This window comes from Pangasianodon hypophthalmus, chromosome 5 (assembly GCF_027358585.1).
Source record: "Pangasianodon hypophthalmus isolate fPanHyp1 chromosome 5, fPanHyp1.pri, whole genome shotgun sequence".
In the NCBI taxonomy this organism is placed as follows: Eukaryota; Metazoa; Chordata; class Actinopteri; order Siluriformes; family Pangasiidae; genus Pangasianodon; species Pangasianodon hypophthalmus.
The window spans coordinates 27,192,090-27,217,589 of NC_069714.1; the positions used below are offsets into that span (position 1 = coordinate 27,192,090).

At 38.2% G+C, this 25,500-nt stretch overlaps 1 protein-coding gene across 46 annotated transcripts in view; it reads left to right on the forward strand.

The window, feature by feature from the left end:
• The window catches only part of ttn.1 (titin, tandem duplicate 1), a 142,961-nt gene that overhangs the window by 50,644 nt on the left and 66,817 nt on the right, over window positions 1–25,500 (forward strand). For 41 of the 46 annotated variants that reach the window (XM_053233898.1, XM_053233911.1, XM_053233903.1 and 38 more), the window contains 62 exons: window positions 50–133; window positions 271–357; window positions 550–627; window positions 725–808; window positions 975–1,052; window positions 1,705–1,743; window positions 4,116–4,166; window positions 4,273–4,671; window positions 4,777–5,046; window positions 5,151–5,426; window positions 5,528–5,667; window positions 5,849–5,975; window positions 6,092–6,358; window positions 6,501–6,767; window positions 6,987–7,250; window positions 7,333–7,472; window positions 7,580–7,706; window positions 7,815–8,081; window positions 8,190–8,456; window positions 8,547–8,813; window positions 8,910–9,049; window positions 9,156–9,282; window positions 10,145–10,287; window positions 10,901–11,024; window positions 11,120–11,386; window positions 11,507–11,604; window positions 11,706–11,874; window positions 11,961–12,227; window positions 12,370–12,636; window positions 12,720–12,998; window positions 13,162–13,570; window positions 13,686–13,810; window positions 13,922–14,188; window positions 14,296–14,565; window positions 14,711–15,010; window positions 15,110–15,412; window positions 15,535–15,722; window positions 15,812–15,926; window positions 16,041–16,325; window positions 16,441–16,592; window positions 16,802–16,949; window positions 17,077–17,254; window positions 17,342–17,463; window positions 17,550–17,837; window positions 18,880–19,176; window positions 19,261–19,447; window positions 19,536–19,651; window positions 19,737–20,036; window positions 20,125–20,424; window positions 20,529–20,634; window positions 20,752–20,948; window positions 21,043–21,348; window positions 21,446–21,724; window positions 21,807–22,106; window positions 22,227–22,529; window positions 22,611–22,994; window positions 23,094–23,396; window positions 23,535–23,834; window positions 23,988–24,284; window positions 24,370–24,654; window positions 24,756–25,049; window positions 25,159–25,458. In XM_053233898.1, the coding sequence (XP_053089873.1) occupies window positions 50–133; window positions 271–357; window positions 550–627; window positions 725–808; window positions 975–1,052; window positions 1,705–1,743; window positions 4,116–4,166; window positions 4,273–4,671; window positions 4,777–5,046; window positions 5,151–5,426; window positions 5,528–5,667; window positions 5,849–5,975; window positions 6,092–6,358; window positions 6,501–6,767; window positions 6,987–7,250; window positions 7,333–7,472; window positions 7,580–7,706; window positions 7,815–8,081; window positions 8,190–8,456; window positions 8,547–8,813; window positions 8,910–9,049; window positions 9,156–9,282; window positions 10,145–10,287; window positions 10,901–11,024; window positions 11,120–11,386; window positions 11,507–11,604; window positions 11,706–11,874; window positions 11,961–12,227; window positions 12,370–12,636; window positions 12,720–12,998; window positions 13,162–13,570; window positions 13,686–13,810; window positions 13,922–14,188; window positions 14,296–14,565; window positions 14,711–15,010; window positions 15,110–15,412; window positions 15,535–15,722; window positions 15,812–15,926; window positions 16,041–16,325; window positions 16,441–16,592; window positions 16,802–16,949; window positions 17,077–17,254; window positions 17,342–17,463; window positions 17,550–17,837; window positions 18,880–19,176; window positions 19,261–19,447; window positions 19,536–19,651; window positions 19,737–20,036; window positions 20,125–20,424; window positions 20,529–20,634; window positions 20,752–20,948; window positions 21,043–21,348; window positions 21,446–21,724; window positions 21,807–22,106; window positions 22,227–22,529; window positions 22,611–22,994; window positions 23,094–23,396; window positions 23,535–23,834; window positions 23,988–24,284; window positions 24,370–24,654; window positions 24,756–25,049; window positions 25,159–25,458 (13,464 nt within the window). The remainder of the gene's footprint in view (window positions 1–49; window positions 134–270; window positions 358–549; window positions 628–724; window positions 809–974; window positions 1,053–1,704; window positions 1,744–4,115; window positions 4,167–4,272; window positions 4,672–4,776; window positions 5,047–5,150; window positions 5,427–5,527; window positions 5,668–5,848; window positions 5,976–6,091; window positions 6,359–6,500; window positions 6,768–6,986; window positions 7,251–7,332; window positions 7,473–7,579; window positions 7,707–7,814; window positions 8,082–8,189; window positions 8,457–8,546; window positions 8,814–8,909; window positions 9,050–9,155; window positions 9,283–10,144; window positions 10,288–10,900; window positions 11,025–11,119; window positions 11,387–11,506; window positions 11,605–11,705; window positions 11,875–11,960; window positions 12,228–12,369; window positions 12,637–12,719; window positions 12,999–13,161; window positions 13,571–13,685; window positions 13,811–13,921; window positions 14,189–14,295; window positions 14,566–14,710; window positions 15,011–15,109; window positions 15,413–15,534; window positions 15,723–15,811; window positions 15,927–16,040; window positions 16,326–16,440; window positions 16,593–16,801; window positions 16,950–17,076; window positions 17,255–17,341; window positions 17,464–17,549; window positions 17,838–18,879; window positions 19,177–19,260; window positions 19,448–19,535; window positions 19,652–19,736; window positions 20,037–20,124; window positions 20,425–20,528; window positions 20,635–20,751; window positions 20,949–21,042; window positions 21,349–21,445; window positions 21,725–21,806; window positions 22,107–22,226; window positions 22,530–22,610; window positions 22,995–23,093; window positions 23,397–23,534; window positions 23,835–23,987; window positions 24,285–24,369; window positions 24,655–24,755; window positions 25,050–25,158; window positions 25,459–25,500) is intronic. The other 5 variants (XM_053233904.1, XM_053233940.1, XM_053233918.1 and 2 more) reach the window with 4 other exon arrangements.

Here is a 25,500-nt window from a genome sequence, read left to right on the forward strand (position 1 = left end):
TTCATATTATAATTTCTTTATTGTAACAATGCCGTGCTTTCATTTAAAGAGCTGACTGTTGAGAAGAAGCCCACACCTGAGGCACCAAAGCCAACAGTAGCACCATTTGAACAAAAAGTCTCTCCTCTTCAAGGTAGAGTATTATATCCATGTCTTCTATTTTTATGTCAATATTTCTTATTTGTCTTCGGAAAACTCATTCTTCAGCATTTGTCTTTACATGCACATCATCATTTTTTGTTTGTTACAATGTCATGCATTTATTTAAAGAGCCAACTGTGGTAAAGAAGGCAACACCTGAGTCACCAAAGCCAACAGTGGTGCCACCTGAGCAGAAAGTCTCACCTCCTCCTCGAGGTAGGGTCTCAATTTCCATGTCCTTTGTGTTTTTTCTGTCTCGGCCCTTCTCCTTCTTTAGTAGAATGTGAGATCGTTTTGTTTTTAGTTTGTGTTGTTTTTATACGGACTTGGTCTGGTCTGTAACATATTGGCTCTTTCCATGCAAATTATCATTTCTTGACTGTGGCAATGGCATGCTTTTATTTAAAGAGCCAACAGTTGAGAAGAAACCAACACCTGAGGCACCAAAGCCAGCAGTAACACCACAAAAAGTTTGTCCTCCTCAAGGTACAATATTTGTTTCCATGTCTATTATTTAGTGCCACTATTCTTTCACTTTTCATCATAATTTCTTACATGTTACAATGACGTGTTTTATTTAAAGAGCCAACTGTGGTAAAGAAGGCAACACCTGAGGCACCAAAGCCAACAGTGGTGCCACTTGAACAAAAAGTCTCTCCTCCTCTAGGTAGAGTCTCAGTCTCATGTGTCCTCTTCTTCTTCTTGCTTTGTCAGTTGCATCTTATTTTGTGTTCTTTGAAATGTGCATTTTCATCCAGTATGTAATTCAGCACTTTTTCCATGCATATGATGATTATTTCTTGACTATGACAATGACATGCTTTCATTTAAAGAACCACCTGTGGAGAATGAGCCAATACATGAGGCTCCAAAGCCAACAGAGACACCAGTCGAGATCTCTTCTCCTCAAGGTAGATTGTTTCCAGGTCTTCTGTATTTTGTTTCACATTTTGTGTTTACTATGTGTCACCACTTTACTTTTTTTTACCTTGTGTTGTGTAATACTTCCAGTCACTTCATATACTTCATATATATGCATGAATATTACTTTTTACATATTTATTTATTTGTGGTGGATTTTATTTATTTGGTTGTTTGCTCATATTCAATCTGTTCATATTGTCTCATTATGTCTCACTATGTCTTAACACTAATAATTATTTGCCATGTTTGCCTTTCAACAATACAACTGGCATATTCAAGCAAATACCTCATTGTTAGTGGTCTACATTACATCCAGATAAGCTAGTGGGTCTCAAACCCAGGGGTCCATGAAGCATAGCCAAGGGAGCATGTGTTTTTTTTTTTTTTTTGTTTTGTTTTTGTTTTTTTTTTTTGTTTTTTTAGTAGTGGAAATCACAAGCCATTCTCAAAGTTATCATATATATTACCGAGTTTTTATAGTATTTGGGTTTAAGTTGATTTAAATTATTCAAGGCCTCATCTGACTAAATATAACACACAAATTTGCTGTGTTAGTGCTGTGCTGCTTTATTTGTGTCAACCTTCACCAGTAACTATATAATGACTGTTTTCTCTTTTAAAATGTGCTAATTTCTACAGATCATGGTCCTGTTCAAACTCCTGGACCAGTCCAGAAAGGTATGTTGCTACTTTATTCCTGTATGCCAAAGATTTTTAATAATGTATGATATGCTGTTAATTATTAATATGTGCACTCCATTGGTTTTGTTTCTTTTTATGGGTGTTCTGTGTGTTGTGTCATTTGTCAGCCTTGTTTCTTTAGTTTACAGTTATCACAGTGAAATAAGTGTTATATGTGGAACCTGAGTCAATTCAATGAGTTAATTCTCATCATAGATACTGTATTTGGAAGCGTCTTAAAAGGTCATCAATACCCTGAATTGGCTAAACTGGAAAGTCACTGACATCAGTCATGTTGAGTGTTGTGTATTGTATTTGGCTGTCTTGTGTCTTGGATATTGTGCTGTTTGTGATGTGACATTTATTGCCTTAGAACAATATCTTAAACCCACTGATGAGCAAGAGAAACAGGATATGGCAGTCTTAATAAAAGTTCCTAGAAGCTCTAAAGACCAAGAGGAACAGCATAAAGTTGTGACCCAGGCAAAAATCGGCAAGACACAACACGAATGGAAATCTAAAAAAGCAGGGGTGACCATTCAGGAACCTGAAAAGGCTGAAATATTTGAGAAGGATGAAATATACTCAAAGTCTATGACTGAGGTTAAAATTCCTAGTAGCTATGAAGTAAAAGAAGATCTGTGGGAACTTAAGACTGAAAAAATAAAACATCAGGAAAAGAAACAAGAAGAATATATGAAAAAAAAAGAGCAGAGGCATTCTGAACCTGATACTGAAGTTCCGTGGGCAGACACCAAAGGGGATTTCAAGAAGGACAAGGCACCAAAAGAAAAGATTCCTAAGACTCCAAGCCAAACTATCAAAAAAATATCCAAGATACCATCAACCGAACAGAACCATGAAAAACTAGGGCTGAAATCAGTTGAGAGACCTGATAAATCAAAGGTTGCACCTATGAAGAAAAAAGAAATTACACCAACAGCTAAAAAGATAGAAGAAGCAGTGCCACCAAAACCTGAGGTTCTAGCAGCAAATGTTGAAAGACTTCCAATAGAGGATGATGAGGTAGAAAAATGTTCTTATAGATCATCAAAGGATCAGGGGAGGTCAGAAAAAGATGAAAAGCCAGACAAACAAGATGAGGTCACAATTCAAGTAAAGAAGACAGAAAAAAGTCCAATAGATGAAGCAAAGCCACTGATAATTAAAAAGGGTAGACACATTCTAAAGGCATATGAAGAAAAAGATGACATATCATTAAAACCAGCAGAACACATAAAAAAGGATGCCGAACTTGAAAAGATCTCACCAAAGGTGGAGAAACCTAAAGAAGAAAAACTTTCACTGACCACAGTAACCAAAGCAAAAGAAAGTCCACAAGAAGAGTGTAAAATATCTGTTCTCAAAAAGAGTGGTTCTCTGCCAGGAAAAATGATGGAAGAAGAGAAAATATCCCTGAAACCTGTTGAACTTGTCACAAATGGAGCCGAAATGAAAAGGACTCTTTCACCCAAAGCTGAACCCATTTCAATGCAGAGGAAGTCCAGTGCAACAGTTCCTAAAAAAGTCTCACCTAAAGATTTAATAGAGTCTGTTACTCTGAAAAAGGTCCCAATCTCTTCCCAACAGAAAAAAGCATCTCAGGAACATCCTGAAAAAGAAAAAATATCACTAATGAAAGAGTTATCTCCTGGAGATGTGCAGCTACAAAAGATTCCAACTCAGCAAGAAGAAGAAGTACTTGAAGAATCTGAAGATGAGAAAGAGGAGGAAGAAGAAACATGGGGGTGGGAGCTTGTTCCTTCTGAAAGTTATGAAGCAGAAGAGTTCGATACCATCGAAACTCCAGGAGGCACGGGTGACAAGATAGGTGAGAGGGAGATCAAAACCTCACCACTGGCATTTCATGCCTGCCTCAGCCCTCAAAAATAAATAATATACATCCTCTAATTTAACCTCCATAGTTTAATTGTTTAACAAATTTGGCTTCATCTTCCTCATTGTTTCAAGTATTTTTCTTGTTAATTTTCTGTCTTCCCTTCATTCTTTTCATAAGCCTATCCACCCATCTGATGCAAAAGTTTTTCCTCCTTTCATCTGTTTTGGTTCATTTTTAGTGTCAATAATTGTCTGTATGTGGATGTCAGTTACTGTGTTTGTAAATGTCAACTGTTGTCTGTCTTTTGTAAATGTTAAATATTGTTTGTCAAATACTGTTTTCATCTGTTTTTTTAAGTATGTATTTTCTTAATCCTCATTTCTAAATGTACATCATTCATTTACATCAGCTATTTCAATAATATGCATGTCTTGTTGATAAAAAAAAGTATTACATCTTCTTGGTTTCCATCACAAATAAATGTGAGTATAGGTTAAATTTTGCGCTATTATTACAATATTTTAAACAGATGGAAAACCCAAGGAAGAGGGAGCAGTAGGCAGAGGCAGAGGGCTTAAACGTAAGGACACTGTTCTGATTGTGTTAAAATATATAACATAAGTAAGCATTAATTAGCCCACACCATGTTTCTAGTAGAAATTTAACAATCTACTTCCTAATTTCAGCACGCCAAACTCCATCTCCTGGTGATGCAGGACGTGGAAGAGGGCTTAGACCTGGTGGTGGCGGTGACAAACCTCCAGGAGAGTCACCATTTGCTTTCCAGCTTAAGGCTGTCCCTCTCAAGTTTGTGAAAGAGCTTCAAGATGTTGTGTTGCTAGAGGCAGAGTCTATTGGTTCCTCTGCTGTTTTTGAGTGCCTGATTTCTCCTTCCACTGCTGTAACTTCATGGATGAAGGATGGAAGTAACCTAAGGGAGGGTCCAAAGTACAAGTTTACTTCTGATGGAAAAGATCGAAAATTGGCCATTATTGATGTTCAGCTCTCTGACAGAGGGGAGTACACATGCGTTGCCAAGCTGGGAAATAAAGAGAAGACCTCCACTGCCAGACTTATTGTTGAAGGTGAGCATAGTTTTGAGCACAGTCGAATCTTGTCACATACTGATAAACTGTAGCAGTACTCCGGGGTAAATTCAGAATAACTACTTTACCTTTTATCTTAACTAGAGCTGCCTGTTAAATTTACCAAGACCCTGGAGGAGGACGTGTCTGTGCTCAAGGGACAGCCCATGTACTTGACTTGTGAGTTGAACAAAGACCGAAATGTGGTCTGGAAAAAGGACGGCAATGAGTTCAAAACAGATCCTGGCAAGATTGCCATTAATGTTATTGGACTGCAACATGCTGTGACAATACAGGATGCAAATGATGATGATGCTGGTGTTTACACATGTGAATGTGAAAATATCAAAACTCAAACAACTGTGAAGGTTATAGGTATGTATAAGACTTTTTTTTTAAAGTTACCATATACTAAGGAGCTTTGAAATGACATATAATAACAATATAAATTTTATAAATTATGAATATATATTTTACAGAATTCATCAGAGACTGGTTGGTGAAACCACTGAGGGACCAGCATGTGAAACCAAAGGCCACTGCTACCTTCAAGTGCGAGCTCTTCAAAGACACTCCCAACTGGAAGTGGTTCAAGGGAAATGAAGAGATTCCAAATGAACCCACAGATAAGACTGAAGTCAACAAGGAGGGAAAAGACATCACTCTGACTATTAAGAATGCTCAACCAAATGATGTTGGCGAGTATGCCATGGAAGTTGAGGGCAAACGATACACAGCAAAGCTCACACTTGGAGGTAAGTAGCATGGTGTTTTGACTTATAGTTTTTTTCATGTTTTAAGGAATTGATAATTAGTAATTTTCATGTCTCACATTTTATGCTTGATACCAATACAGAGCGTGAAGCTGAGATCTTGAAACCCCTTGCTAGTGTGGAAGTGGTTGAAAAAGAGGAGGCCAAGTTTGATACTGAAATCTCTGAGGATGATGTGCCTGGAGAATGGAAACTTAAAGGGCAGGTTCTAACAAGATCACCGGTAAGACCAGGCTTTATTTTCATACAGCCATATATGCTTTGTGTCTCAAGATCTGTCATACTTTCTTTTGCAATACAATTTAGATAAGTATTCAAATGACCAAATCCAGGTTTTTAAGAATATATTACTAAATCTAAATTTTGAAATTGTACATCTGACTATTTCTTTGTTTATTTTCAAGACATGTGATATCAAAGCTGAGGGCACAAAGCGCTTCCTTACATTGAAAAATGTTCAGCTTGATCAGGCTGGTGAAGTTACATACCAAGCTTTGAATGCTGTGACAAGTGCTATGCTTACAGTGAAAGGTAAAGCAAACATTAAAATGTTATCTTCCCAGATAAAGAGAATATTAATATTTTTTTTTACATATATATAGAAATATTGTATTACACTGAGCTCAATGTTATGTCGTACCTCCCAGAAATGGAAATGGAATTCACTGTCCCTTTGAAAGATGTTTCTGTGCCTGAAAAGAAACAGGCCAAATTTGAGTGTGAAATCAATAAGGATGTGCCTAAAGTGATGTGGTTTAAGGGTTCTGATATTATTACATCTGGAAATAATTATGAAATCATTGATGATGGAAAAAAACACATTTTGATAATAAATAATTGTCAATTTGATGATGAGGGAGAATACACCATTGAGGTGTTAGGCAAAACATCAACAGCAAAACTAACGGTAGAGGGTAAGTGGTTATCCTTCCTCTTTATGGTAATCATTTTGCACAAAATAGTACTCAACCTGCAGACTGTGAAACCATGGAATATCCCTGTGTAAGGAAATGTGTTATACACTGAAATAATGTTATATGATGTATGACATCATAGGTATGAGGCTGAAGTTCATCTCAGAATTAAAGGATCAAACCGTAAAGGAAACCAAAACGGCTCGGTTTGAAATTGAGCTCTCTCATGAGAATGTGCCAGTGACTTGGTACAAAAATGATATTAGATTGCATCCAAGCAGAACAGTAATAATACATGTTGAAGGGACAAAGCATATATTAGAAATCAAGGAAGTCACACTAGATGATACTTGTCAAATAAGGGCAGAGGCTAAAGGAATATCATCCAAGGCTAAGCTTCTGGTTATAGGTAACCCTTTTTCTTCTTATTTTGTTATTATTTTTTACAATACAATTTTTAATTGTGAATGAAAGCTGGTATGCATCTGTGATGTTGAGGGATCAGGCTAATTGGTAGCTACTTGCTTTCTTTCTCTACTAGGCACATGAGGTACACTTTGCAATGTACTACAAACCTTTTGAATGATTTTCTGTATATGAAGATGTCTAATGCAACTTATTTTTGCAGAGGGTGATGCACGATTCATTACCAAGTTGCAAGACTTCACTGTTGTCGAGAAAGATGAGGTCACTCTTGACTGCGAGCTGAGCAAAGACGTTCCTGTCAAGTGGTTCCATAATGAGATCGAAATTAAGGCCTCAAAGTTGGTTTCCATAAAGGTTGATGGTAAACGAAGAATACTCAACATTAAGAAAGTGGAGCAGAAAGACAAAGGAGTGTATGTATGTGACTGTGGAACGGACAAGACATCAGCCAATGTTAACATCGAAGGTGATCTTCTGAATTATTCACAAGTGGGCAATTTGGTATCCTTTAGTTTCACGACCTCTAAATACAGACTACTCAATTTCAGCTCGTGATGTGAAGGTGGTCCGGCCTCTATATGGAGTTGAAGTGTTTGACGGTGAGACTGCCCGTTTTGAAGTTGAAATCTCAGAGGATGATATCCATGGCCAGTGGAAACTGAAGGGAGAAGTCCTCACTCCTTCAGCTGTAAGCATGAAATTCTGTTATGTTAGACCCTGCAAGTTATTTTACACCATGTGGAAATAAATATTTTTAATTTGCAAATAGTTATACTAATTTGTTGTTTTAACTAGGATGTTGAGATCATTGAGGATGGTGCAAAACACACACTGACACTGTACAACTGCAGAGTCGCCCAGACAGGAGAGGTCGTTTTCCAGGGAGCAAATGCTAAGTGTGCTGCAAACCTTAAAGTAAAAGGTAGTGTTTTCTTGCAGTGTTCACTTGTTCTCTTCCTTAACAAAAAGAAAATGTATTACCAGCTATATTCTGAAAGTAAATTGAAATAAAATTGCTTTTGTGTTACAGAACTGCCCATCACATTTATAACGCCTTTGAGTGATGTACAAGTATATGAGAAAGATGAGGCAAGATTTGAATGTGAATTGTCAAGGGAAGCAAAGACCTTCCGATGGCTGAAGGGCTCTCAAGAGCTGAAGGCAGATGACAAATTTGACATTCTGACAGAGGGAAAAAGGCACACACTTATTCTCAAATCGGCTGCCTATGAAGATGAGGCTAAATACATGTTTGAAGCTGAGGACAAGAGAACCTCTGCCAAACTGGTCATCCAAGGTAAAAGAAATACAGATAATCACTGTGCAAGGGTTGGAATATACATTTAGATAGCCACTTCTTCATATATAACTTTCCTCCCAAGTATCTTCTTTATTTCACACTTAGGTATTCGTCTTGAGTTTGTCAGACCCATCAAGGATGTTACTGTAAAGGAGCGTGAGACAGCAGAATTCAGTATTGAACTTTCTCATGAAAAAATTCAAGTAAGCTGGTACAAAAATGATGTCCGTTTGCATCCAAGTAAAGTGGTGCACATGTCTGAACATGGCAAGATCCACACTCTGTCCTTCAAGGAGGTGTCCATTGATGATACCTCACTCATTAAAGTAGAGGCTCTTGGAAAGACTTCAGAGGCCATGCTTACAGTGCTTGGTAAATATGTTAATTTGCATATGATGGTAAAGGGAATAATGTTTTAGAAATATTTAAGTAAATTTAAAATCTTTTTTTTTCTATTTTCAGAGGGAGAAGCTTACTTCATTACCAAGCTACAGGACTACACAGCAGTCGAGAAGGATGAGGTTGTGCTGAAGTGTGAACTGAGCAAACCCTCTGCTGAGGTGAAATGGTTTAAAGATGGCACGGAGATTATCCCATCCAAGAATATCCTTATCAAAGCTGATGGAAAGAAACGCATTCTGACTGTGAGAAAAGCAGAGAAGGCCAACATTGGTGAATATGTCTGTGATTGTGGTTCTGACAAAACTACAGCTAAGCTGAACATTGAAGGTATATATAAAAATAATTTACAACACATAAATGAGAAAAATATATTGTCTATTTCTAATTACATTTCTTATTAAATTGTTTCCTTTTTCTCTGCAGATCGTGATATTAAGGTTGTCCGTCCATTGTACAGTGTGGAGGTTACAGAGACTAGTACCGCTCGATTTGAGGTAGAGATTTCAGAAGAGGATGTTCATGGGCACTGGAAACTCAAAGGAGATGCTTTGCACCAGTCTGCTGTAAGGACTTTATCACAAATAATCAACCGCCTTTTAAATACTCATGGTTTTTAAATTGAAAATCAACATAGTTCTTCTAGTGAGGCTAAATATTTACTTTCATTAGGACTGTGAGATTAAAGAAGAAGGCAGAAAACACATGCTGATTCTCTATAATGTACGCATGGACATGGCTGGTGCTGTGGACTTCAGTGCTGCCAATGCTAAATCTAGTGCTCAGCTCAGAGTTAAAGGTGAGAGTTACAGTTTTTTTTGTGAGAACCACAGGCCATGCATGTTATTTATTTATTTAATTTTTGTCAATAATCTAAATACTGTAGATATTGGTTTACATCATACTTAAATAATTTGTCTGATATTTGACTTGAAATGTAATACTTAATACTTACTGGTATTGCAAAATGCAAATAGTTCATATTACAGTTTAGATTTTTTCATGTTACCCAACTAATATTGTTTTTACTGACAATACTTATATGGTGTGTCACAGTAGCAGATGCAAACAAAGGAAGGAAAAATGGGGAAAAACATATAGGAACAATGACTAATGTGACATTTACATTTAGATATATGGAAAAGACATCAGTAAACAGGTTTGGAGATCATGGTCTAAATAGGCGATGCCCATGATTTAGTCAGACATGTAAGGGAAAAAAAATGAACGGTTGCTCTTCTGGTGACTGAGAATATCAATGCAATGTTAAAAAGTTTTAAAAGGGTTAAAAGACACTGTTAGTTTTTCCTTTAATTTGTCACCCATCTGTATCTGTCATTGGCAATGCTTAGGTTTTAACCAATCAGAAGATGAGGTTATTTTAGACTCTGCTAGCCTTATCTAGAGGGGGTGGTGGATGACTGGCAGCCCTTATCATTTGTTCCTGCTTGCTGACCAATTGCATTACATGAAATCATGGTATGCCTAATGTCAGCCGTCCCATTGATAAAGTAAGAATCTGAGTATGCGCGAGAAGCTTATAGGCAATGGAAGCACATCTTGCCAGTTATGAGTACTTGAGCAGAATAAGGATTTGAAGCTTTTTAAGTGAAAGGATTTTTTCCTGAGCTTACTAATAATGATTTCTTCTCAATTCCAAGCTCGGACAATTGCCCTTTTGCGGCCTCTTCGGGATGTGACAGTTACTGCTGGAGAAACTGCAACTTTTGAGTGTGAGCTTTCATATGAGGGCATTGTTGCTGAATGGTTCGTTGGAACAACGAAAATGGAGCCAAGTGATGCAGTAAGTTTTAGAGATTAATATTTACATATTTTAATATGTTGGCATCTTTGGTTGATTCTCTTGATTTGTTTCTTCAAAGTTACACAGCAATATGTTTCTGTAACTGCCTATATATAGTCTCCTTCACACATGTAGAACATAGTAAATTAATGTCTTTATTTGGTTTTTGTTTCAAGTCTTCAATGCTTTGAAATTTTTCCAAATGTAATTATGATTTTCACAAAGATGTTGTCTTCTTATAAGGACCTGGGGCCAATGGACAAATAAAAGCAGAGGTTTTTGAGATAGCAAAGTGAGCTGTTCTGCCCTCCAAGTGTTTCTCTATCTATTTTTAACCAACATCATGAGTGATTGTTAAAGTGCTGGTCTTAATGATGTACCATTGAACAATAGTAATATTCTACAATTACTCTGAACATATATTAGCATATTATTCTCACAAATAATTTAAAAAAAAAAACTGTACCACATTGAACAGTAAAATGTAGTTATTTCTCCTATTAAATTTTGAAACATTTTATGAACATGTTCCCTAACTCTGTTTAACAAGAGTTTAAAAGTATTAGTCTTCAAAAGAGCTTTTCTCTGAAGTAGCTCGTATTTTAATATGCAGGTGGTAACCAGAGCAGAGGGCAGACTACACAGCTTGACTCTGAGAAATGTCGAGATGACACATGCTGGCTTTGTGAAGATAATGGCAAAGGACTTTCAGGCCCAGGCCATGCTTACAGTAAATGGTAATTAACTTTGAAAATTACTACATAAAGCTGTAACAGTTTTCCAGATACTATACTTTGTATATTAATTTCCTCTAACTTATTATTTCCCACAGAGCCACCTGTTGAGTTTACCAGGCCCTTGGAGGACCAGACAGTTGAAGAGGAGGCAACTGCTATTTTGGAGTGTGAACTCTCCAGAGATAAAGCTGATGTCAAATGGTTCAGAGACGGACAGGAAATTCACAAAACAAAGAAGTATGAAATGGTGGCTGAAGGCCGCATAAGGAAGCTGATAATCAAGGACTGTACTCTTGATGACTCCAAAATATACACGTGTGATGCCGAACACTTCAAGACCTCTTCTTTCTTGAGTGTTGAGCGTAAGTGAAAAGACATTAGAATAAGATACAAATCTTCTTAAGTTTTAACAATTTGTTTTGTTTGATTAGATAATAGATATTCATATCATGCTCATGTTTTGTTTTCATTTTTCTTATCAGCTCCACATATTGAGTTCACTAAGCCTCTTCATGATGTTGAGGTCAGGGAGAAGGAGCCTGCTAAGTTTGAATGTGAAGTTTCCCGTGAAAGTGCCAAGGTACTACATTCTCTTAAGGATTAGGTGAACTCACTACACCTCTATGATACATGTGAGAATAAATGAAGTTGGAAATAATTTGTGGGCATTTGTGTGAATAGGTCCGCTGGTACAAAGACGGAATTGAAATTAGAAAGGGCAAGAAGTATGAGATTATTGCCAAGGGAGTGCAGCGTATTCTCATCATTAGCAAGACAGTCTTTGATGATGAAGCTGAATATGAATGCGATGCAAGAACCTCCAAAACCTCTGGCATGCTTACTGTTGTTGGTGAGTTTAGTTTTTACTTAATTTCCATACATAAAAATTTTATTCACAATATCCAAACTAATGTTGGTTTATTGTTTTACTTACAGAGGAAGAGGCTAGATTCACAAAGAACCTGGCTAATGTTGAAGGCACTGAAACTGACAGTATTAAACTGATCTGTGAAGTCTCAAAGTCCAGTGCAGAGGTTTCATGGTATAAAGGTGACCAGGAATTGCTTGAGGGTGGTAGATACGAACAAATTGCAGATGGCAGAAAAAGAATCCTTATCATACAAGACCTTCATATGGAGGATGCTGGAGAATACCACTGCAGATTGGCCAATTCACAGACTACAGCAACACTAAAGATCAATGGTAACCAATACAAATTTATTTTAGCTATCTCCTGCGCAGAATTCCTACTGGCTGTTCTACAGAAACTAACAATTAAAAGAATTTGCTTTGACAATAAACCTTTACTTACGCATGGAAAATTGTTTCTTTATGTTAAAATTAGAATTGGCAGCTGAATTTATTGCCAGGCCCCAGAACCAGGAGGTGGTAGAGGGTGAAAAGGCACAATTTGTGTGCTCGGTATCCAAAGAGACATATGACGTTAAATGGCTCAGAGGTGACAAGGAGCTTCAAACTGGGGACAAGTATGAGATTGTTAGTGAAGGCAAGAGAAGAGCTCTCATTGTTAAAACCTGTGAGCTGAACGATGAAGGTGCCTTCACTGCCTGCATTGACACTGTCAAGGCTTCTGCAGATTTACATGTGATTGGTAAGTGTTTCTAAGTGATTCACTTTTGTACTTCAAATGTAGATGAAACTAAGAATGTTTACTAATATTTTCCATCTTTTTAGAAAAACTGAGGATCATCACTCCTATCAAAGACACTCAAATGAAGGAAGGACAAGAAATTGTTCTTAACTGCGAAGTTAATTCAGAGGGAGCTAAGGCCAAGTGGCTGAAAGAGAATGAGACTATGTTTGAAAGCAGCAAGTTTGTCATGGTACAAAGAGACACTATTTTCTCTCTGAGGATCAAAGCTGCAGACAAGTCTGATGAGGCTACATACACCATTACACTGATCAACCAGCGTGGTGAACAAGCCAAATGCTCTGCAAAAGTCAGTGTAATAGGTAAGCTCTCATTTTGTCTTAGGCTGTCTATTTTGGAGTGCATTTGTTTTGTAGTGTTTTATATATATGTATATATATGTATATACATATATATATATATATATATATATATATATATGTACACACACACACATACACACACACAATTTTGTCCTTTCTGCAGAGGAAGAGCTTCGTATCATAGACCCTCTTGAGGACTGTGAAACTGAGGAGAAGAAGACAATCAGCTTCACTTGCAAAGTGAACAGACCAAATGCGACTGTACAATGGATAAAGGGAGGACAGGAAATCACCTTCAGCAAACGCATTGTTTACCGGGTGGACAAGTACAAGCACACTTTGACCATCAAAGAGTGCACCATGGATGATGAGGGTGAATACACTGCAGTAGCTGGCACTGACAAGTCTTCAGCTGAACTGATCATCAGTGAGGCACCAACTGACTTCACCACCCAACTCAAAGATCAGACTGTTACTGAATTTGAGGATGCAGAGTTTATTTGCAAGGTTTCTAAGGAGAGGGCCACTGCTAAATGGTACAAAAATGGCCGTGAAATCAGAGAAGGACCAAGGTAATTTAACCTTTTTTATGATTTATGGGAAGCCATAATAAATTGGTTTTGAAATACAATAATAATTTAATGGTAATAATTATTTATAATAATCATTTTCTATGTTGTCTGCCAGATATCACATGAAAAAGGATGGAAAGACATGCACATTGTACATTAAGGAATGCAGACCTGATGATGAATGTGAATATGCCTGTGGAGTAGATGACAAAAGATCCAGGGCTCGTCTTTTTGTTGAAGGTTATTTTGCCACCAATATGTAGTCGAAAGAAAAACAAAATTAGTGCAACATTGTTCCCACTAGTTCTGTGCAATTGTTCAATAGGTCTTCTCCTCTCCTCTCCTCTCCAGAGACCCCAGTGGAAATTGTCAGACCCCCAAAAGATATATTTGAGGCCCCAGGCTCAGACATTGTATTTGAGGTTGAGCTTAACAAAGACAGGGTTGAAGTTAAATGGATGAGGAACAACATGATGATTGTCCAAGGTGACAAATACCAGATGATCAGCGAGGGCAAAGTTCACCGACTTCAGGTTTGTGAGGTCAGGCCTCGCGATCAGGGGGAGTACAGAGTTGTCGCCAAGGATAAAGATGCAAGAGCCAAGCTTGAGCTTGCAGGTACATAGTTTTTTTTAAAAAAAAACTTAGTTCTGTAGATTTATAGGAAAGATGCAGCTGCATATGTTTTATACTACAATTTCTTCATGATTCCTTTCTTCTTACAGCTGTACCAAAAATCAAGACCACAGACCAGAATCTTGTAACCGATGCTGGAAAGCCCTTCATGATGACAGTTCCCTATGATGCTTACCCTCGTGCAGAGGCTGAATGGTTCTTCAATGACATCAGCCTTCCAATGCAAAACATTGACACATCCACTGACAAGACAGAGTACAGATTAAAGGACCCTAAGAAGTCAGACCAGGGCCGTTATAAAATCGTCATTAAGAATAAGCATGGGCAGGGAGAGGCTTTCATCAATCTGGATGTTATTGGTGAGTTAGCATTCGAGAAAACCTAAAAGTAGGGGATGACTCCTTATGTATTTCCTGTTCAAATTGTACAGTGAATATATAGAATGTATAGAATATATTACCTTCACAGTATGTTATAATTGCCTAATTAGACTCTAATTTTTAGATGTTCCTGGGCCTGTGAAGAATTTGAGAGTTGTTGACACCACTGATGGTGAGGTCAGCTTGGCCTGGGATGAGCCTGAGAGTGATGGTGGCAGCAAGATTTTGGCCTATGTGGTTGAGAGACGTGATGTTAAGCGCAAAGCTTGGACATTGGCCACTGACCGTGCTGATATTCCAGAGTACTGTGTTGGTGGATTGCAGAAAGACAACTTGTACTTCTTCCGTGTGTGTGCTCGTAACAGAGTTGGCAACGGAGAGCCCGTCTGTACGGATGAAGCTGTCCAAGCCAAGAATAAATTTGGTAAGTGCCACATTTCCTTTTTTTCAATGAATATCTATATGCTGTTTTATTATGAACTTTTACAAGGGGACAAACTTTGATTTCTTTTCCTCATTACAGATGTTCCTGATGCACCTCAGAATGTCATGGTAGGAATTGTCAACAGGTTTGGTGCCACAGTGACTTGGCAACCACCCCTGTTTGATGGTGGATCTGAGATCACATCTTATATAATTGAGCTCCGTGATAGGACATCTGTGAAATGGGAGCCTGCAATGGTGGTCCGGGCTGAGGATCGCACAGCCACACTGAATGATGTTGTTGAAAATAAGGAGTATATCTTCCGTGTTAGAGCTGAGAATAAAGCTGGAATTGGCATGCCAAGTGCTGCCACTGATCCTGTCAAGATCATGGATCCCATTGGTTAGTGATTTAATTCTCTGTGAAAGCAATGTTTGTATATAGGTTACATTTTACTTAAGCTATTCTAAAATGTGAAACTTGTTCTAATGTAAATTTACTTCTGATACTTATTCATGTTACAGAGAGACCAAGCCCACCACTGAATTTCAACTACACACATCCAAAAAGAGATTCTGTTCAGCTGGCATGGGATATTCCACTTAGCAATGGAGGTAGTATGATCACAGGATACATCATTGAGAAATGTGAAGATGGCACAAGCAACTGGCTAAGGTGCAATGCCAGGCTCTGCCCAGACCTTTATTATAGGGTATGTAGGAGACGTAGGTATGTAGAAACATCTGTCTGCACCTAATGTTGAATGGTTTAGTTAATTGATGTGTTTTGTCTCTATTCTAGGTATCTGGCTTAAAGTTTGGTCAGAAGTATCACTACAGAGTATCTGCAGAAAATGCAGCTGGAGTTTCTGATCCAGCTGAACAGATTGGACCACTCTTGGCAGATGACCCACATGGTAATCATCCAGGCTCAATTTTTGACATAAAAAAAAAAAATAACATTGCATCATATCAAATCCTTTTGTGTAGAATGCTTATGGGTGTATTGACATTGTTTTTGGTCTCCTTAGTTGGTCCCACAATGGATCTGAGTGGATTCAAAAAAGGTCTAGAAGTTTTTGTCCCCAATGCTCTTACTATTCGTGTGCCCATCACTGGATACCCCACACCCAAGGCCAAATGGACGTTTGGTGATAGTGAGCTTACTCCCGGAGATCGCATCTCTATGGTCACAAAGCCTACATACACTGAGCTAATCATTACCCCAAGTGTCCGACCAGACAAGGGAACATACACCTTACACTTAGAGAATGATGTGACTTCAGTCTCTGGGGAGATTGAAGTAAATGTCATTGGTATGTCACATTATAATTTCCAAAAAAATTGTAAATTATCATATTGTATATATTTGACTTTACTGTACACTTTAGGCTGTATACAATTATAATGGAAAACTATTTTCTAATTTAGCATCTCCAAGTGCACCCAAAGACTTCAAGGTTGTAGAGGTGACAAGGCATCATGTCCACCTTTCGTGGGAAGCACCAGAGCATGATGGAGGAAGTCCCATTACTGGTTATAATATTGAGAAGAGAGAGGTGTCTCGCAAGACATGGGTCAAGGTTAGCACATTAGTAATGTTTTTGAGAGTATTTATTAATTTTGTGTTTTTAGCATGTTTATTAGTCATTAATTAGGTCAGTATATACAGTATATTATAAACTGGCAACTCAGTGTATATATGGAGATACACGAATGTTCACACTATGTGTAAAGATTAAGCAAAATCAGCGGGAGTGAGAATTAATCACAAGAATGACATCTCTTTCAGGTGATATCTGGTGTTCAGGACCTTGAGCACACTGTCACAGATGTGATTGAGGGCAAGGAGTACTTGTTCAGTGTAATAGCTTGCAACAAATGTGGTCCTGGGGAACCAGCATATATTGATGAGGCAGTGAATGTTTCCTCTCCAGCCAGTAAGTTATAACACTATGCGAGGGAATAGCCTTAACCATTCTTATATACATAATCATCCTTTCCTTAATTATTTAAAAAAAAATTGTGTATAATGGATAAGAGTGCTGGGTTTGTTTTCACTTATAGCTGTCCCAGAACCACCAGAGAATCTGAAATGGAGAGACAAATCTGCAAAAGGTATCTTCCTGTACTGGGAGCCCCCTTCATATGATGGCGGTGCTCCTATCAAGGGCTACATTGTTGATAAATGCCAGCGTGGCACTGACAAATGGGAAGCCTGTGGTGATCCTATACCTGAACTGAAGTAAGTGTCAGATATTATCTACTATAAGCAAAAACTTCACTTTATTCTAGAGGCATGTTTGAATTTATATCTCTTATCCTGATCTAGGTTTCAGGTGAAAGGTCTTATTGAGGGACAGTGGTATGCCTATCGTGTGAGGGCAATGAACAGACTTGGAGCTAGCAGACCATGTAAGGCAACAGATGAAATCCTTGCTGTTGATCCTAAAGGTAATTTTTATACAGTAGTTACCAAGTGATTGCCTTAACAGTTCATTTTTTATACTTACAAATAATGTTCAACCTCATTACCACAGAACCTCCAGTTATTCAGCTGGATGCCAAACTTCTGGTTGGCTTGACTGCCAAGGCTGGCACAAAGATCGACCTTCCAGCAGATGTGCTTGGAAAACCAGACCCCAGGGTGAAATGGACCAAAGCTGACCTTATCCTTAGGCCAGATGACAGAATCACCATTGACACAAAGCCTGGCCACTCTACACTCTCTATTGCTAAGACAACCAGGGCAGACACAGCTACTTACATCATTGAGGCAGTCAACACCTGTGGTCGTGCCACTGCAACAGTTGATGTCAACATTCTTGGTACAGTACTATACAATACAATACAGTATGTTATTTATAACATCATACTATACAATACAATACAGTATGATGTTATAAATAACATTATAATTAAGATCACTAATAATAATAATAATAATAATAATAATAATAATAATAATTTTATTTATATAGCACCTTTAAAACATAAAATGCCGCTCAAATTGCTTCACAATGGAAAGGATGTAATAAAATAAGAAAATAATAGTAAAACAATAATCATGCAACACATTAAAATAAAATAAAATGTTAAAACCTAAAAATAAAAGAAATAAAAAGTAATCAAACAGAAAATAAAATATTAAGAAGATCATTAAGAGATAAATAAGCAGTTTTAAGCATACAATCAAGAGGACTAAATAAATAAATAAATAAATAAATATGTTTTAAGCTGCTTTTTAAATATATTTAGTGAAGGTACCTGACAGATATATGCTGTGAGTGAGATGCACATCCTGGGAGCTTGGACACTAAAAGCAGTTTGAGCAAGCTTCTTATGATTAAAAGGAACGTTATAGAAACCAGGATTTTTGATCTTTAAAAAATTGATTGCCAGTTTTAGAGATATTTTTAGAGTTTTAGAGATACAATCTTAGAGACATAATTGTGAGGAACAAAGCTGAGATCATGGTTAACTATTACACCCAGAATTCTAACATCTGTTTTTACAGATAAAGAGAGAGAGCTCAACTTGTTCAATAAGTCTTCTCTTTGTTTATCTCCTCCAATTAATATCTCCATTTTATCCTGGCTTAACTGTAGAAAGTTCTGTGACATCCAGTCAGATATTTCATTCAAGCATGTAATCAATTTGTTAATTGGCTCTTGATTACCAATTGACACTGATATATAAAATTCTGTCATCTGCATAACTATGAAAACTGATTTCATGCTTTTGAATGGGTCTACCAAGAGGTAACATGTAGAGGGAGAAAAGCACATGTCCTAAAATTTGATACTAAAATTTTATACTATTTGATACTAGGCATTCAAAAAATTTCCATTTGGTCTGTGTTCTTAACAGATAAGCCTGGTCCCCCAGCTGCTTTTGATATTTCTGACATCACCAATGAGTCCTGTTGTCTGGCTTGGAATGCCCCCAGAGATGATGGTGGATCTCCTGTAACCAACTACATTGTGGAAATGAGACCTTTGGAAAAAGAGGAGTGGCAGAAGCTCTCTGCCACAATCAAGCAGACCAATTTTAAGGCCTGCAACCTGGTGTCTATGAAGGAGTATGTTTTCAGGGTCTCTGCTGAGAACCAGTATGGCATTGGTACTCCCATAGAGCATGCTCCAATTGTTGCCAAGTATTCATTTGGTAGGTGTTTACCCCATTACGGTTTCATCGTGTTGGTCTTTTAAATAGGTGCAAATGCTACTATGTTTCTTTCCTATTATTTAGAGCCACCTGGTTCCCCAAGCAGGGTACTGCCCTCTGATATCTCAAAGGATGCCCTAACCTTGACCTGGTATGAGCCTGATGAGGATGGTGGAAGTCCAGTCACTGGCTACTGGGTTGAGAGGTTTGATCCAGAAAGTGACAAATGGATCAAATGCAACAAGCTGCCAGTCAGAGACACTACACTCAGGTAGGTCCTTATACACAAGCAGAATATGGACAAATGAAACTTAAATTTTAAAATGTTAATGCAAGAACAACATGGGTGTTTCCTGCAGAGTGAAAGGGCTGACCACAAAGAAAAAGTACAGATTCCGTGTTCTGGCTGAGAATCTTGCAGGACTTGGAAAACCAAGTGCTGAAACAGATCCCATCTTGATTAAGGATCCAATTGGTATGTTGCAATAACACATATGGTCAAGTTACTTGCTGTGATACAAAAAATATCAGAAAAAAAGAACATTTTAATTCTTTTATAGATCCTCCATGGGCCCCTGGCAAACCATATATCAAAGAGATCGCTAAGACCTCTGCATTCCTGCAGTGGACTAGACCAGAGCATGATGGTGGTGCTAAAATTGAGTCTTATATCATTGAGCTCCTCAAGAGTGGAACTGAAGAATGGGTCCGTGTGGCTGAGGATGTGCCCATGACAGAGCACTTGCTGAAGGGATTGATGGAGAAGCAGGAATACTCCTTCCGTGTCAAAGCTGTAAATGTTGCTGGAGAGAGTGAGCCAAGTGATCCAAGTGACCCTGTAGTGTGCAAAGAAAGACTCTGTGAGTACATATCTTTGTATAGGCTATCTAATTGCATAGACAGAAGCTAATATAAAAAAGTATCTTTAACTTTTTTTTATTGAAACAGATCCTCCATCCCCACCACGCTGGCTTGAGGTGGTTAACATTTCAAAGATTGACTGTGAGCTGAAATGGACTGAACCAGAAAATGATGGTGGCTCTCCTGTTACCAACTATGTTGTTGAGAAAAGAGATGTAAGACGCTGGACCTGGCAGACTGTGGACACTACAGTGAAAGACACAAAATACACTGTCACTCCACTCAATGAGGGAACTCTATATGTGTTCCGTGTGGCAGCTGAGAATGCTGCGGGTATGAGCGAATTCTACGAGCTAGAGGATTCTGTTCTAGCAAAAGATACTTTTAGTAAGTACAAATGCTCATAATGGAGATATAATGATTTCTATACTGTTTTAACTTTAACAGAGCAAAGAGCGGTTTAGGTAACACATTATTGCCTCTCTCTTTAGCGACTCCTGGACCTCCTTATGCTTTGACTCTGGTTGCGGTATCCAAGAGGCATGTTGACCTGAAATGGGAGCCTCCCAAAAGTGATGGTGGACGACCAATCACAAAGTACATAGGCATTATATATATTATATGATATATGGTATATGATATATGGTATGATATAATTCAATAATATATTTCACATTGTACAGTATAATAACATGGATGTAACCACACTTACAGATATGTTATTGAGAAGAAGGAGAAAGTGGGCACCCGCTGGATAAAGTCTGGAAAGACATCAGGGCCCGAAAGCAAGTACAGGGTGACTGATGTTGATGAGGGTACTGAGGTACAGTTCCAGGTCCGTGCTGAAAACGAGGCTGGAGTTGGCGACCCAAGTGAACCCACAGACATTATTACAGTTGAGGATCCTATAAGTATGTCAACACATTTTTGCACTCATAATATGGCACAAATTAGATTTTTGCTACTAATACATGCTTAATACATTATTCAATGGCTTGTTTTTAGGCACACCATCTCCTCCAATTGAGGTTAAGATCGTTGATGCCAGCAGAGAGCACATCAACATCACATGGAAGGCACCAGAGAAGAATGGGGGAAGTCCCGTTACTGGATATCATGTTGAGCTGACTGAGGCTGGCACAGATAAGTGGATGAGGATCAATGCTCGTCCCATAAAAGAGCTCAGATTCAAGGCTGAAGATGGCATTATTCCTGAGAAACAATATGTCCTTAGAGTCCGTGCTATCAATGCTGTTGGTGTCAGTGATCCCTCTGAAATCTCTGACAAAGTCTTTGCTAAAGATCCTGACAGTAAGCATTGTGTATTTTTTTTTTCAATAAAGCAGTGAATAGTGTTTCTGTTAAAGTCTTTGTAATATATTTATATTAATAATTTTTAATTTCATAGGTGCACCAAAAATTGATCTGGAGACCCAAGATGTTGTTATTGTTGAGGGTGAGAAGATGTATCTAAAGATCCCATACAGAGCAATTCCCAAACCATCAATGGTTTGGAAGAAAGATGAGGCAGAACTGAAGGCAGACGACAGGCTGACTATGAGATGCGAACTCAACAGTATTCACCTTGAGCTTCTAAAATGCAAGCATGAAGATGCTGGTGTCTACACAGTCACCCTAGAAAACAGTCTGGGTTCAGTTATTGGAACAATTAACGTTAAAGTGATTGGTAAGACAGCTGCGTTTTTCTTTCTTTAGTCATATATTTTGCTCATAAAAACAACAATTAATCAGATGGCTTCCATCAATAGGTCTGCCTGGACAATGCAAGAGCATCACTCCAAGTGAAGTCACCAAGAACTCCTGTAAAATCTCATGGGAGCCCCCAGAGAGTGATGGTGGTAGCCCCATTTTGCACTATGTGCTGGAGCGCAGAGAGGCTCAGAAGAAAACATTCATGCCTGCGATGCCTGGAGTCAATGTACTAAACTTTGTGGTCAAAGACCTTATGTTGAATGGTGAATATTACTTCAGAGTTAAGGCTGTTAACAGAATTGGTAGTGGTGAATATCTTGAGCTTCGCAACCCTGTCATCACAGAGGAGCAGAAGCGTAAGTATAATTACAACTTAAACAACTGCAATATTAACCACATCATTCCAAGTATTTTTTCATTGTTGTTGTTGGGTTAATTATTTTGTCCTTTGCATTTTGCTTTTGGAAATATTTCAGAGCGGCCTGACCCACCAATTGAGGTTGAGGCACTCAACCCTACCTCTCAGTCCATTACAATTAATTGGAAAGCCCCACCCTATGATGGTGGCTGTCCAATTACTGGCTATATTCTGGAGAAAATTGAGAAGGATGGTGATAGATTTATGAGATGTGTTCCAAACCTGGTGCCGGGTTTCTCCTACACCATCACTGGCTTGACAGAAGGCACGGAATATCAGTTCCGTGTTCGTGCAGAGAATGTGGCAGGAGAAAGTGAACCTTCCCGCAGCACTCCCCTAATTAAGGCTGCAGATCCTGTTGGTATGTATAATGACACAGCAAAAAAAATTACATCACAAATAAGTATAAAAATACTTACTAAATTAATGTTATTTAATTTAGATCCACCAAAGGTATCACTACATGCACACATTGCATCTGGCCTGACCATCAGGAAGGGTGAAGAGATTAGACTGGACGCCCACATTTCTGGATCGCCATACCCCACTGTGACTTGGTTCAGGAATGATGAGAATGTCAAGAAGACTGTAAAGAAGAAGCCAGAATTCATTGTGAAAAAGAAAAAGAAGACCAAGGCTGTTCATCCTGAACCAGAGGAGGTGTTCCATCCTCCACTTCCAGATCGTCTGTCATTTGACCAGAGCAAGAGAGGCGAGACTGCCATGATGGTGCGTGATGCCATCAGAGATGATCATGGAGTTTTCACAATCAGAGTTGAGAATACCCATGGTTTTGCAACTGCATCTTGTGTTGTCAATGTTCTTGGTAGGTTCTTGTGTTTTATGTTGGTGCTTTTCCACATTTGTCAATCTGTAATCTGTGAGTAGCAGATTGTTCTAAAATGTGTTTTGTTATAATGTGTAGATAAGCCTGGACCACCTGTAAACTTTGGATTTGATGAGATCAGGAAAGACTCTGTCATTTGCACATGGGATGCACCACTTGATGATGGCGGCAGTGAAATCATTAACTATATCCTGGAGAAAAAAGACAACACCACCGATGAAATTGGTTGGGTTACTGTTACCTCAACCCATAAAGGATACAACTATCCTGTAACCAAACTCATTGAAGGAAAAGAGTATATTTTCAGAGTGACAGCCGAAAACAAGTTTGGCTGTGGACCACCATGCTATTCTGAGCCGCTTATTGCAAAGAATCAATTTGGTAAAACAATTTAAAACAAAGATAGAATAGTTTATAGAATTTAAAACAAACAATATCACTGCATCTTATAAATACATCAGTTATAAAAATGGCAGTTTGATTATTGGATGTTTATTTTTGAAAATTTTGGTTTTCCAGATCCTCCTGATGCTCCTAACATGCCAAGAATTGGAGAAGTCACTGCCAGCAGTGTTGCATTGTCTTGGCATGAACCTAAGGACAATGGTAGTCCCATCTTGGGCTACTGGATTGAGAGACGTGAGGTCAACAGCAAGTACTGGACCAGAGTGAACCGCAATCTTCTCAGCTCCCTGGCACTCAAGGTTGAGGGTCTTATGGAAGGCCTGGTTTATGTCTTCAGAGTTTGTGCTGAGAATCTTGCTGGCCCTGGAGAATTCAGTGTCCCAACTGATCCTGTGGTTGCAATGGATCCAATCTGTAAGTTTCATATTTATTTCACATTACTACAACAATACAAGAAAATATTTTTGCTAAACAAAAACTAAAGAAAGAATAATTATTACACAATTTTAACTAGATTATAAATACTCAAAACATGCCTGTTACTGACTACATTACATATTTGTACAGTGCCTCCGGGTCCTCCTGTGCCAAGAATTGTTGATACTACAAATACAACAGTTGAAATTGCCTGGACTCCTCCATTGTACAATGGTGGTGGAGATATTCTTGGATATCATGTTGAGCATTGCATTGTTGGGGAGAAAGAATGGATTCGCAGCACTGAGTTCAGATGCAAAGAATGCAAGTATACCTTGACTGGACTGACCGAGGGAGCAGATTATTACATTCGAGTATTTGCTGTAAATGAAGCTGGTCATGGAGTCCCAGGAATGACTGAACCAGTTCAAGTGAAAGAGCCTGAACGTAAGCTTACAAAAAAAATACAAGTCATAAAGTATTATTAATGAATAGTAATAATGTGTCTAATGTAATGATTTTTCTATAACAGAGGCCCCAGGAATTGAGTTTGATATCTCCGTAAGGAATGGAGTAATTATAAAAGCTGGAGAGACTCTGAGAATACCAGCTTATGTTGTCGGTAGACCCACGCCAGAGGTGAAATGGACAAAAGATGATGCTGAACCTGACAAAGAACGTGTTATCATTGAAACCGTTGGAAAATGCAGCACTTTAAACATCAAGAATGCTCTGAGAACTGACCATGGCAAATATGAGATCACAGGAACCAATTCCAGTGGAACAAAATCTGCTTTTATCAAGGTTGATGTTATGGGTAAGTCAGCATCTTTAGGGTTATAATTTTCTATTCTAATTTCTAATTTTCTATTGTCCTTATAAATTTCAAATAACTGTGTTTCTTTTTGTGTGTAAAAGATGTCCCTGGACCAGTGGTGGATCTAAAAACTGTCCATGTCAGCAAGAAGATGATCTCACTTACTTGGTCTGATCCTGTTGATAATGGTGGAAGTGATATCATGGGATATGTTGTTGAGAGAAAAGATGCCAAGATGCACATATATAGGCAACCACTGGAAACTGCTTCATGCAAATGTGACATTGTTGGCCTTCTTGATGGTGAAGAATATATGTTCAGAGTGGTCGCAAGAAACAAGTTTGGCCTTGGTGTCCCTGTTGAACTTGGACCTGTCCTAGCTGTGGATCCTAAAGGTAACACCCGTTCAATTGATCTCTCATCTTTTTTTCTTGCTTAGCTTAAACAAATTCACAGCAGTAATGAACACTGGCATCTTATATCTTGAATATCTTGAAATTTCAGGTGTGCCATCTGCCCCAGAGAAGCTTCATTACACTGCAAGGACCAAGAACACTGTTACACTTGCTTGGCAGCCTCCTCGCAGTGATGGTGGTGCTCCCATTAGAGGCTATTATGTTGAAAAGATGCGACAAGACAGTGATGGATTTGATGTTGCCAATCGTCAGATCTGTAAAGATCTCACAATTACACTAGAAAATCTAAATGAGAACATGATGTATGACTTCAGAGTGAAGGCTGTCAATGAGGTTGGCGATGGTGAACCATCCAAACCAATAAATGTCCATATTCAAGATGATGAGTGTATGTATTAGTTTTATTATATTTGCTATTGTAACAATTAAT